General features: G+C 44.3%; 1 protein-coding gene across 10 annotated transcripts in view; it reads left to right on the plus strand.

The window, feature by feature from the left end:
- Nucleotides 1-6874, plus strand: part of CADPS (calcium dependent secretion activator) — a 448916-nt gene extending 442042 nt beyond the window's left edge. For 6 of the 10 annotated variants that reach the window (XM_081106570.1, XM_081106572.1, XM_081106571.1 and 3 more), the window contains 2 exons: nt 2458-2562; nt 5672-6867. In XM_081106570.1, the coding sequence (XP_080962696.1) occupies nt 2458-2562; nt 5672-5851 (285 nt within the window). In that variant the 3' untranslated portion in view covers nt 5852-6867. Of the gene's footprint in view, nt 1-2457; nt 2563-5671 lie in introns of all 10 variants that reach the window. The other 4 variants (XM_081106565.1, XM_081106568.1, XM_081106567.1 and 1 more) reach the window with 1 other exon arrangement.
- Nucleotides 6875-13905: the final 7031 nt, after the last annotated feature.

Consider the following 13905-nt stretch of genomic DNA (forward strand, 5'->3'; position numbering starts at 1 on the left):
TCTCTTGCTGGATGTGAGATCCAGGAGGAATGGATGTTCCAGGGCTTGCTTGCTCTCCTGGGGTGGGAATCTGTGCGTGTGATCCACGGGGCCGCTGGGCTCTGCGGGGCCGCCCCGCCACCCTTTCCGCAGTGGGGAGCGTCCTGATGGTGCTCTACCTTTGTGTGTGTTTATTTTTTACTCCCTCAAAGCCATTTACAAGAAGGGGAGCCACTCTTGTAAAACAGGGGTGGGGGTCGTTATTTTTTCCTGGAAGGTGGCACGTCTCTCAGCAGAGAGAAAAGGCATGTCGCCCAAGGCTTGCTGGCAGTGAGCGGAGCCAGCGCCGCTTTGCCTGTTGTCACAGCCAACGCAAAATGCCACCTCTGCCTGGAAGCCAGGGCGCCACATTCCTCTTTGTGTCCCTGAGATGAGCCATCGTTAGGCCCTGGGCTGGCAGGGCTGGCCAGGAGGTCATCCGGGCCCCTTGAAGGTCCTCTTTCATCCCCAGGAGCTGGGGGTGGAGGGTATAGATTATAGAGGGATTGCTCATAACTCTCCAAATAGGTTATCCAAGTCCCCAGGTTGCATGTCAGAAACAGCCAGTAAATGAGGTTTGGGGTGAACACAAGAGCATCCCCAGCTGCCCAGGGTAAGGTCACGCCAGTGACCCAGTGACACCCCTGTCCCCGGGCCTCTTCCCAACAAGCCCAAATCCAGTGACAGCACAGGCTCCAGATCCCAAGGCAGGAGGTGCCAAAAACACCCCAATAACCACTACCCCCCTGAAAAAAAGTTTCCGTAACATGTTCTCACTCCTAGAGGGGAAAACCTGTCCATGCCTGAAGCAGCCTGACCCGGCAAGCACCCCTCCACGGAGGGGAGCGCAGATCTCAAGACAGAAACCCCCACCCCCGCCGCCTGCTCCCTGGGGAGGGACAGAAGGTGCCTCCCCCGACAGCATCGCCTCCTGATCTTTAAAAGAGCAGAAGTTGGCGGCGAGGCTGCGGCGCTGCCTTGACTGGGGCGTGTGGTCTCTGATGGCGGCTGGGCTCCAAGGAGAGCGCAGTTGGCTCTGCCGAGGAAGGAGCCCAGACATAAAAGATCTGCGAGAGGCCGCTGAGCGCCATGGCTGAGACGCCGCTGCTTCTTGCAAGGTGAAACTTGGCAGCTCTCCCTCGCCAGTAAAAACCCAAATTAATTTTCTTTAAGAAAATTAAGTCAGAAACAAGGCTTGGGAAAAACTGTGAGTGTTAGGCATAAACTGATTTTGGATGATCTTTAGGTGAGAAAGGGTGGAGTTACCATCAGAAACATGTTTTTATTTATGCTTTTCAAATCCCCACTGGTGTGCAGTGTATGTGTGTGTGTGTGTGTGTGTGTGCATATGTGTGTATGTGTGTTGGTTAGCATGAGCGCGTGCATCGTCTCAATTCTCTAACCACTCTTCTTTTCTTTTTTTTTTTTTTTACATCTTTTCTGTGCCCAGTTCATATAGATGCCCAATAAATAACTCCATAGGTCCATCCACACCTTTTCATTTTATTTGTAAATTGTTTGGTATAAGCGGCAATGCGTAATGAAACCTGGTGAAGTTTAAAAGATTAGATTTTTTTTCATACTGACACTTCATAACACTGTTCATATGTCTCCGAGTGAGATTTATGAATATATGAGCAGTGCTGCAGAATTAAACCGCACCAGAGACTTCCTGCTCCACAGGGGTGGCAGTCTAAAGTGACACAGCTTCAAGCATTTTTCACAGACAAGAAGCAAAATTTAACCCCCTTCAGGGGAAGTATGATTTCAACAGCTTGAAATGAGCTCATTTCTAGATGTTTTTTTTTCTCTCACCTTCCATAATTTTTTGGTGTTAAGATTAAAACAGATTGCACAGCCCATGTAAGGGCACGGAAGAGGCCCAGAGTATAATTCGGCCATTAAAGAGAAACCCTCTTTCATTGTCTTGATCCAAACACCTCAGCGAGGACAATGAAAGTAAACTTGGTCCTAGATTTTTATAAGGCTCTTCACCATGATTCTTGGAGTTGTCCTTAGCAGACGAAGGCTGGATGTTTCAAAAGGTAAGTCGTCAGTGGCATCAGTTAGCTCAGTGGAGGAGCCCTATCTCCTGGGCACCAAGACAATAGCATTAGGAGTCAGTCTCCAGTGAGAAAAACTGACCAACAAAACGGAGAATCAGAAGAGAAAGTGTGATCTATATGAATTGACCATACAGTACATGAGGTGTCTATCGTGGAGGGATTCTGTTTTACATTCAGAGTCCAGACCCATCTCTTTTAGTCTGGTCTGGTCTGGTCTCTTGAGATTGTGTGTCAATGACTGTTCATGATCTCTATGCTCTCGAATCCTCTTTAACCATTTTGTTTCCCCTCGGAACGGAGTGGGCTGCCTGCCCCTCTCTGCTCTATAAACGCCCATGACGTGTCGCTGGAGAACTTTTGTCTCTCTTTTCAGCAATGGTACAACAGCTCCATGAGTGTGATCTGCACCTGGTTGACGGACCGGATGGACTTACAGCTTCACATTTATCAGTTGAAAACACTAATTAGGATGGTAAAGGTAAAAGAAAAGCATTCTTCTTCTTTGCAAATACCTTACTGAAATGCGTTTCATTGGCACACTGCAGAACGTCCTTAACACAAGGCATGTGGGTTTACATTCGAACAAGATGATTTCCACAACAGTATCTCATGCAAGAAAAACCTCTCAAGTTATTGTGGGATGCATGGTTCATTTATTGCTCGGACGGCACAGGAAAATTTAAGGGAAAAGAATTTGACATGTTTTCAAGGCTGCAAAAGTACTTTATGTATTTGCCATGTAAAAATACCACAGGGGCCTTCGCACCCTTTGCATTATACTTTCAGAAGCTGACTTTTGGTTCCACCATGCTAATCACGTCAGTTACCAATTTTATTTATGGTTGAATTAAATACGTTTTTGCCACAATTGATTTAATAGAAACATTTACCTCCAGCTATTTCTAAAATATGTCCTGAGATCATTATCAGGATGCAAATCAATATTGTTCTGTCGTTAATTGAAGTAGTTTCTCTGACAATGCCTGTGTGCGACCCAATGGAAAGGCTCACAAAGGTGAGATCACATACCCTGAAAGTAGCTTTTCTCCTGTTCTTGCGTGTGTGCCTTGGACTAATGATAATTATTTCAGCGTGAAATCTCAGTGGTTTACATGAAATAATAAGATCACAGAAGGGGGTAAATACGTTTTTGATCATTTCAGTTTCCATTCGATGCTTCTCTGTAGCAGGTTTAAAAACAGTTGTATGCAAAAGTCTCGTTCAAAGTCTCTTTCAAAATATGTTAGCAATAAAAACGAAGCTGAATTTATATTTCTTAACAGTTTGCCAAAGGTCCCTCCACCCCTGCTGCCCCACCCCCGCCCTGCCCCCCACCTCCTTTCTTAGTCTCCTTCGGATTAGCACCATTTCACTGAGGTGCTCCTCTCCCCAGTGCGGACAAAACCAGCTACTGTTCTGTTGAGTGTAATTATTATCATCTGTGCGTGATCTGGCAGCGTCCACCCAGGGGAGGTTACAGCAGTGCATGGCCGCTCTTAAAGAACATGTCCACTCGAAGTGTGCCCCAACAGAATTTTCACATTTTTTATTTCAGTTCCTTAAAGCAAATTCACTTAGCCATATTGTTTGACTACCTGAATTCCATTTTCTGGGTATACATTCTCTTTGGGGGAATTTCTGACCCTACTGAATAGACATGAAAAGGAGACATTAATTTTAATATTTTAAAATATCTTCCCACTACTAATATCTCCAGGTCTATATTGGGAATGTTGGAGTTAGCACTATTTTATTAAGAAAAAAAAATATCTCAGAGAGGAGGTTTATTCTTAGCCTTCTGAGGAAAAAAAGACATGAACCATAGAGAAGGGACACAGAAACATCACTGTCAAAGGACCCCTTCACTTTTGTCAAAAGTGGGCCCGACTGCCCTTAACTAGAGCCTCAGTATGGGGGGGGGGGAGGCGGAACTCACCTCCTCTTTACAAAGTACGTTACCCAGAGTCTCCTTCTCCGAGGCAGACGTCAGAAGGTACCTGGCTTGCTTTCCCGCCTCTGTAGGTATCCACCCAGCCATTCATTATTCAGCAGCATTTCCTCATCCACCCAACATGGGACAAACATTAGTTGAACTTATATAGTACAAGATGGAGGACTGAAAAATAATGAGATGCAGTCCCTGCCCAGCTGGAGAACACACTGCTCTGGAATACGCATAAAAGGGAGAACACTCAAGTGCTTTCCACCTTTTAAAACAATTAGGTTATGCTTAAGTGTCCGCAGGATAAATGAAAAGTACAGAACAAATCAGGTGAACTGCCTGGTGCCTGGTACCTGGTACCTACATTTACCCAGCCTCCTGGCTTTGCCCCTCAAGGTGAAGACAGTTCAGGCAGCTACCTAGAGAGCTAGCATGTCCATCCACACGTAGGGTGACCTTCTAACTTAGTGTCAGAACCAGGTCACTTTTCAGGGGGAAAGCAGGTGCTATGAAAAGTCAGGCCAGGACAGCAGGTATAAGCTGGCCAAGTAGATATGGAGTCATCCTGTCAATCATCTTAGATGATTGGCCTTTGCGAGCTGGATGCATTCGATAGTTAACTGTGCAGTCATTACAACGCATGACCTTCAGGAGGGGTTGACACTGGGACTGGGACACTATGCCTGCTTGAGAGGGCGTTGCAGTGTGTCCCTGGTCCTTCTCTCGCTCCCGTAACAAGTTCCCCACGTCAGTAGGGAAGCAAACAGCAGACTCACAGCTAAATGAGATGCAGTGTGACGGGAAGAGCTGTAGCTGGAGAGAGACTCTCTCAGTGCAATTCCCTACGAAGGAGACGACAGCCAGATGCTCCTGGTCATGTTCAATTAACGCTAAGGGATTTCTAGAAAAACAGTCCGTGGGCTACCTAAGGAAATCCGAGAGAAATTGCCTGGAGGAACAAAGAAAGAGTCTGTGGTCCAGTAATCCCAAACCAGTCATCTTGAAAGGGGGCCAGATTTCTTCCCTGAGACCCTGAAGTTGTGAGCGGAAGAGACGTGCTTCTTTCCCAAGGAGATGAGACACGAGTCACATGCCTGCAACATGCGGGCGAGGCTCTAGCGCTCCGTCTCCCGCAGTCCTTGCTGCGCCTAATAGGCTTCCCACACCACACGCATATGTCTGTCTTGTGAGCGAGACAGAGGGCCATGCAGTTACGAGCCTCAAAAATACTAAAGACCAGACTGCAACACGAATCACAAAATACCATAATCACTCGATCCATAATTTATATGCTAATAGCCCTTTACACTGTCTCTCATATCCTATTATAATACCATAAGAGAAAGAACCAGACCCCCCCCAAAAAAAAAAAAAAAAAAAGGAACCAAAACAATTCTGGAACATTTCCCTTTGTGGAACTGAATAAACACAAGCTTATGTTCTTTGCTTTGTCTCATCTAATCCAGTGTATCCTGTCACAGTGTCTCATGTTCTGTCACTCAACAAGCCTGTTTCGGTGCCAGTGCAATCTGAGCGTGGTGGCTTTTCGTTTGACCAGTCATGAAGTGTGACTGCGGCTGACGGCCAGTGTTCTCACACCCCACCTGTCCCCCCCTCCCTGATCCCTGCATCTCTTCCTCCCTAGAAAACCTACAGGGACTTCCGATTGCAAGGGGTCCTGGACTCGACCTTGAACAGCAAGACGTACGAAACCATCCGGAACCGTCTCACTGTGGAGGAAGCCACGGCGTCAGTGAGCGAGGGCGGCGGCCTGCAGGGCATCAGCATGAAGGACAGCGACGAGGAGGACGAAGAGGACGATTAGAAGGCCCGGGCCTGGGCCCTGTAACCAATGCATGTCCTTAGTCTGTTAGTTACCCCTTTAGGGAATTTTCTGTCCCCCCCCCACCACGCCCATGAGATGTTTACCAATACAATTGCCATTTTAGCTCTGTGGTATCAAGATTAGCAAATGACCTTCAAGCCCCCCCATCTCCTGACCCACGACTATATGTTTACAGCGATCTGGAGCACCATTCTTTAAGTCCTGTTCATGGAGAACACGTAGTCCCACTGCTAGGCGTGTCCCTGTGCCAGCAAAATCAAACGATGCTTCATTAACGTACCGTGTATGCGTTGACAGTGAATGGATGTGAGGGCCAGTTCACCCCGTACTTTCACTTCTTTGTTTCACGTATGTGGATGTCAGTTATTTAAATGAGTATAATAAATATTTAACTAAGACACATAGTTCCGCTTTGTTTTCTGAGAAACAAGAGGCAACGCCCCAACAACCAACGTTTGGTTCTCTCTGTTCCCTTCAAGCTGAAAAATGAACCCCTGGCGACCTTGTTACCACCCTTTCATTTCTCCTTATAGTCAGCCAAAACAGGATGGCTACGTACCTGTAGGTTGATCCTCCTCATTGCCATGGCAAAGGTTATCCCACCGAGACTCCACATCAAGCACAGTTCAGAGCAACTGTCTTCTGTCCAACTTTATCCTATTCCATGTTACATTATGCTTTTCTGTTTCAATAACCATGTATGTAAAAAACTGAGTATTTAAATTACAACCCTAGACTATACCTGTGTTTATAATAAGATATGGGTATTTCCCTCAGTAGACTGTAACCATGATTTCAATGGTTTGGTTCCACCTGTTTTTTATATCTGTCATGTACATTGCATTTTGACCTGTAACTGCACGACCCTGGGGTCCGCTGCAGAGCTTTCTTTCTGTGTAAACTAGTGGATCCATCCTGCTTTTGCCTTATATAAAGCCTACAGTTATGAAAGTGTGAACAACTGTGGCTTCTCAATAAAGAACTATTCAAACGTCCGAAGAATACACTTGTGAGTTTTTTTTCCTGTCTCCTGGAGGCAGAACTGAAACACATGAGGCGGGAAGAGTTGGGGACGGGAGGGAGGAGTGGTTTTCCTCGCGCGCGCTCTCACCTGCTGGACTGGGTCGTTTTCTGAGCTCGCCTTCACGAGGGACAGCCGGAAACTTGGTGAATTCAGCCTCCACCGATGCAGAGTCTGCGGGCATTTGGACATGTTGGGCAGATTACACTTGCATTATAGGATAAATAAGGGTTTGCTAAGCAAGGGAGTCGTGTAAACGAGAGAAATGTTTCTCCTGTGCGCAGAGAAGGCCAACAAACTGTTTTTAAGCACCACTTTAACAGCAGTGTTTGCATTCAAACAAAGCGTGTGCCAATTATATACGATTCTTATATATTTGTTACAGCATTTTACAGGATGCTCTACGATGTGGAGCGCGTCTCTCTTTCCCCAGCCTTGTCAGCAGTGTAATCACCTGGGTCAGAAAGAAACCAAGGCGGCGTTGCCTGGTCTCTGTCATCTGGGATTGTCCCTAAGTCAGGCTGACCTTGCCCGGGGCTGACCGAGGTTTAGGCGAAATGACCGCTTTTCCAATAGGACCAGGCACAGTGCTCACTACTTGCTCTCTACAAACCAACCCCTCTGAATAGCACCTCCCGCTCTTGTTTAATCCTCGATGTCTGCGGGTGCAAATCACAGTACTCCTTGCCCTTGGTGGGATTATAAGAAAAACTCTCACTTATTGAGCAGCTCTTCTATGTCAGGCAATCTGCATATATTACCTCATTTAAATATCACAACAAACTTGAGAGGAGAGGACTGTTACTATCCTGGTTGTAAATGAGAACATTGAAATGAGAAAGGTTAAGGTAACTTGCCCAACCTTGGCCCAACTCCCTGTTGAAACGTGAACCCAGAGGACCTGGTGCTATGAGTGGTGGGATGCATCATTCAGGTGGGAACGATCTTTGCCCAATGGCACCACGTTAAGTCAGTGTGACAACATTTTTATCAAGTTATTTGTATTATGTTCTGAGTTGCAAATTAAAGCATATTTCCTGCAACAATGACAATTAAAAAAATGTGCAAGTAAAGAGGAAGCATCTGCTTACTGTATGAAAGTGGAAAAGAAAAAAAATGCTCAGGAACTCTGGGAGAGAGCAAACTGAGCGAGTCAGATAACTAACCAAAAGACACGATCCAGGAGTCATAAAGAGACGCAAGTCATAAAGACTGTCTCTAAAACCAAGGTTAAAACATTTCCTTCAACAGGAGACTTCCTCACAGCCTCCCAATAAGGGGCGTGGTGAGCAGTGGTCCCGGAAGGGGGCTGTGGGGAGGACATGGCATCAGAAGAGATCAGAGAGGAAGGACTGGCCAAGGTTAAGTCACAATTATCCTAGACACTCAAAGCTGAGAAGGAGGCAGTGTTGGTATCTTGATCTTTCTTTTTTTTTTTTATTCCTTTGGGACAAAATCTTAAGTTTTCTGTTCTTTGCTTTTCATTACTTTTTATTAAAATATAATAGACATACAGAAGAGTGCACAGATCTTAAGTGTACAGCTCAGTGATTTACCACAAACAGAACACACTCATGGAACACCACCAGGTCATAAACAGAAGGTAATGGACACGCCCAAGCATACCGATGCCCAGGCCCTTTCCCCATCTCTACCCCCTCCTTACTCTCAAGGGGTAACCACCATCCTGATTTCCAGTTGCATTCGTTGAATTGAACCCTTACATCATTAGAATCACAGCATATATTCTCTAGCATCTGTTTTCTTTTTGCTCTACATTAGATTGTTGGTGTAGCTGTGGTTCATTTCTTTTCACTACTCTATATTCCAAAGTATGACATTACCACAAGTTTAGTTATTCATGTGAAAGTGTGTTGTTGTTTTTTAGTTTGGGGCTATTAGGAATAATGCTGCCACGAATTTCATTGCACATGTCTTTTGATGCAATTGCCTGGTGATGGGTAAAGGCATGTTCATTTTTAGGAGACACTGCCAGTTTTCCATGGAGGTGAACAGAGTTATACTCTCACCAGCAGGGAAGCAACGTCCTGGCAACACGAGGTATTGCCACTCTTTTTAATTTTTATCATCTTGGTAAGTGGTGTAGCGGTGTATAATTGTAGTTCACTTGATTATAAAAATGGAGTCCATACATATGCTTTATAACATATGTATGAGCAGTGGGTTATCTCTCTTGGGAAACTCGTGTTTCTTCCCCCCCCCCCCACCACCCTTTTTTTTATTTTAGAGAGAGGAAGGTAGAGAGTGAAAGAGAGATACAAACATTGATCATTTGTCTCCCGTATGCTCCCTGACTGGGGATCGAACCCTCCACGTAGGCATGTGCTCTGACTGGGAATCGAACCCTCGACCCTTTGGTGCACAGTGAGGCATAGAGGTGTTGATGGAAATGTTAACCTGATGGAAAACATTCACTGTACAGTGGGGCCTTGACTTACAAATGTCCCGACTAACAAGTTTTTCAAGATACGAGCTGTCTCTCGGCCGATTTTTTGCTTTGAGTTGTGAGCTAAAATTCGGGTTATGAGCCAGCTTCAGATACCCCACCGCTAGTTGGCGCAGTGAACGTCACAGTGAACGCCACAACATCAGCCCAGCATCACGTGTCTCACTCGTTCATTGCTGATTTGACATACGAGTAATTTGAGTTACGAGCTCCGTCACGGAACGAATTAAACTCGTAAGTCAAGGCCCCACTGTATAACAATCAGGGCACATACTGATCAGCACTGCCAGAAACAGCCAGGCTCTCAACCTTCCTAATGCCGTGACCCTTTAATACAGTTCCTCATGTTGTGGTGGCCCCCAATTTCATTGTTACAAATGGAACATAATTAAAGCATAGTGATTAATCACAAAAACAATATGCAATTATATGTTTTCCGATGGTCTCAGGCGACCCCTGTGAAAGGGTCGGGACCCACAGGTTGAGAACCGCTGCATCTAACCCCTTTCTCTCATCAGCCAACAGGACCTTTCTAAAAGGCAAGTGCCACTTGTCCCTCCTTCAGTTGAAAGCATCCAATGGCTCCCCTCGCTCATAGAATGAATCCTAAGGTCACTAAGGTGGTGTGCACGCCATGCCCACCCCTCCAGCTTCCTCTGTTAACGCTGCTCCTCTCACTCCGGGTGTCAGCATCCGCCACCATCTTTCACTTCCTCCTGTGCACCATGGTTCTTCCCACCTGGATCCCTCCCCCTCAGCACCTCATCTCATCCTTCAAATCCAGCTAAATTTGGCTTCCCCAGAAAGCCTTTCCAAACCCCACCCTCAAGTCTGTGTCCATTTCCCTGGCAAATACCCTAACACTCTACTTCTCTCTCTGCGTTTCCATCACACTCTTCATGCCTGGGTATTTGCAGAATTGCGTGTTGCATGCAGCATTTCTCTGACTCAGGAAGGTGTGGCCTGTACCAGTTCCCCTACTCTACCTTCATTGCATTTACTAAATCTATGACTAATAAGTGAAATCTACACATACAAAACTGTAGATGATCTGATTACTATTCGCTTAGAACCTTTAGTCTAGGTCAGTGGTCGGCAAACTCATTAGTCAACAGAGCCAAATATCAACAGTACTTCTTCAAAATAGACTCCCCCAGGCTGAAAACCAACTTCTGCACATGGGCTACCAAGTTTCAATCGCACTGTATGTGCGCGCCCGCACATGGTATTTTGTGGAAGAGCCACACTCAAGGGGCCAAAGAGCTGCATGTGGCTCATGAGCCACGGTTTGCCGACCACTGGTCTAGGTAATATGAATCTTCAAAGGATTCAAGTAGATTAACTACTAGAAGATTCAGAGGGGGAGAAGGAAGGATGGCTTCTAGCAGAGGCGGGCCTTGAATAGCACAGAGAGAGGACAGGAAAGGGTGTAAAAGAAAGCAGAGAGAGCTGAGGGGATGTGCCCCTTGGCTGAAGCTGTTTTCTTCTTTGATGCATTCCCAGTGCAGCTAGTAAACGCTCAACAAATACATGTTGACGTAAGACGGCAATGACTCTGCTCAGTGTGCTAGAGAAGGTTTGTGCAGGGCATTGGGAAGGACTAGGGTGGGAAAGGTGGGCTCAGGTTTCAAAGGAGGACATTTAGTTTCACCGAGTTTGGGTTTGTCTGTCTGAATAACAGAGAGCTAACCAGTATTTTTATTTTTTCAAAATATTTAGAGACATTTTTTAAGTTTAAAAAATCAAATAGAGAAGAATTATATGAAACAAAAAGTTGAAGCCTCTTCCTTCCCCAACCCATTTCCCCAAAGTAGCCATTGCTAACAGATGGGCACATATTCTTCCACATATGTTCAAATCACATACAAGTATATTGGAGATATATATATATATATACCCACCATCCAATATCCAGTTGGATATACTTATATATTTTATGTATTTATATTTTTAAATGTATTTTCACAAATGGGATTCATCCTCAGCCCACTAAAGCAAATCAAATTTTTCATTTATCAAGGTAAAATCATTTTCATGTCTGCACATATAGATTTCCCATATTACTTTTCATGGTTGTGCCATATTTAAGGAGATTTTCTGGCCAAAGAAGAAACAAGAACAAAGTAAAGCAAATTGAAAATCCAGGAAGAAATTTAGGATGGATTGAAACACAATGGAGGAAATGACCATCTGTGGAAGTGACCCCAGAGACTGTTTGAAATGTGTGACTGAAGAATTTCTGAAAGCCCCCAAATTCAATCTCCACCTAACTGCACTGTATTATAATTATCTGTTTATGTACTCGTCTCCCCACTAGGCTGCCAGCTTCTGAGGTCAGGGACTATGTATCCATTTGTGTTTGCCAATCTGATGCCTTGGATATAGTAGGCATTCAATAATGTTGGTTGAATTGAATGAGTGAACATTGGAGGCACACTTGAGTATGATCAAGAACAAGAAAGCATAAACTAAATGTATTGCAATGTACTTCATCGATAAAGAAACAATCACTAAATGAGGCAACTTTAGGAAAACCATCCACCTCTCACTATCACGACCTGAATTTCCAGTTAAGTATGAGCAGTCATGCCATGATAAGGGTTCCATCATTATTGTTTCGGCGTAAATTTTAGTAAGTTCATTTTACTTAAATTCTAAACTCCAAAATAAATGTGTTCTTCATGGCCAATTTCCATCAGCACATGATTTAAAAATCTGAACTAAAAGCAAATTATGCACAATTCTGTAATTCTTGATAAACAATTTTTTTAAAAATTAATAGTCATCTTTTATTCAAGATTTTGTTTCTTTATTTAAATACTAAAATTATCATCTGTTTTCCTTCGCATGAGACCATGCATTTCATCCAAAGTTGTAAATCTGCATTTGTTGTAACTAAGCAAAACATGAGAAAAGGACCAGTGATGGTGTGACCTGCCAGCAGAGCTCTCTACCCTGACAACAGCACGCTGAGGTCAAAGAGGAACATTGCACGACAAAGTGATCACGGCACCAGCTAATGGGATGAAATGATCACCATTCACCCACATGACTGCAAGCTAAGGAATGTAAAGGCAACAATGAGCCAAAGAAGTACACAAATAAGATTTTTTTCTTATTTCCTAAGAATTGATAGCACGATGGCAAAAAGCAACTGTAAACATGGTTAGGTTGGCATATTTCCCTCTGTCCATCAGAAACAAGTTGGCTTGTTTCCTGGATGGTGAATACAATTTCAAAGAATAAACAAGGCTTTGCTTAAATCTTCAAGCAGGAAACATGTAATTGAAGATGGTACAAATTTCAGAGAAAGTGTTGGAAATTTTGGAATGTACTTATAAGAAAATCAAAGGCAACCTAACAAGACAAATACTGGTGGTATTTGGTGCGTAGAAAAGTGAAGTTTATATTGAAGCTATGACTAAGTTTCAAATTTTAATGTCACTATATATTTTTTAATATATTTTTTTATTTTAGAGAGAGAGGAAGGAAGAGAGAGAGAGAGAGAGAGAGAGAGAGAGAGAGAGAGAGAGAAACATCAATCGGTTGCCTCATGTACATGCCCCACCACACCATGACTGGGGACCGAACCTACAACCTGGGCATGTACCCTGACCAGGCATTAAACCAGGGACCTTTCATAGGCCAGTGCTCAACCAACTGAGCCACACCGGCCAGGGCTTAATGTCACTATATTATTGTGAATGGGACTACTTACTGAACTATGCAACTCACTCAGTCTCCTCAAACACCTCCTGAAACAGGGTTTTGAACACAATAAATTCCCCCACAGTATCTTTTAGTATAATTAATTTCATTGTGAATAAAAAGTACCCTTCAGAAAAATCAAATATCAAGATTTAGACTAAAAATTCCAGAGTGTATGGAGAATATTGACATTGCAATGTCCTTGGGAAGTTGAACTCTTTAGAAGATGCTCAGTGAAACCACCATCTCTAGTTGTGTGATGCTGAAAGTTGGAACTCCTCTGAAATGATGTGTGGCAGGGTGTGGAGGTGAGTTTCTTTCCAAAACTCAAGATAGTTCTGACGAAATAATTCCGGAGACATTAATGATCTCTGAATCAAGAAAGTAGATTTCCTTCTGCATTGATAGCAAGTAAAGCCATCTCTGATATACTTCTTTTCCAACTCTTAGTCAAATTAATTCTTCTACTTCACTGATTCTAAGATGAAACATTCTTCACTTTTAGCATCTCTGAAATTGGGATCTCTCCCACTGTCAGGAAACAAAGTCACATTGCATCTGTCCTCTGCGGCTAGCATGGTTGCATAGCAAGGCTGCTTGCTGCGCACAATCTTGGGTGAATGTTCCTTTGGAGAATGCAAGGAAAGGAGGTCTGTGTCCCAGGGAAGAGCCTTCCACACAGGGAACGGAGAGCAGGGGCAGAACTAGGGGCTGACCCAGGAGTGGACATGAAACACTTGCCTCCCCCCCGCACCCCACCCCAACCGCTCTATTAGAGAATGATGAGATGGAAGGGACCTAGATCCTGTTATAAAAAATGGAGGCTCAAACCACTCT

The sequence above is a fragment of the Myotis nattereri genome, assembly GCF_964212035.1.
Source record: "Myotis nattereri genome assembly, chromosome: 14".
NCBI classification, from domain to species: Eukaryota; Metazoa; Chordata; class Mammalia; order Chiroptera; family Vespertilionidae; genus Myotis; species Myotis nattereri.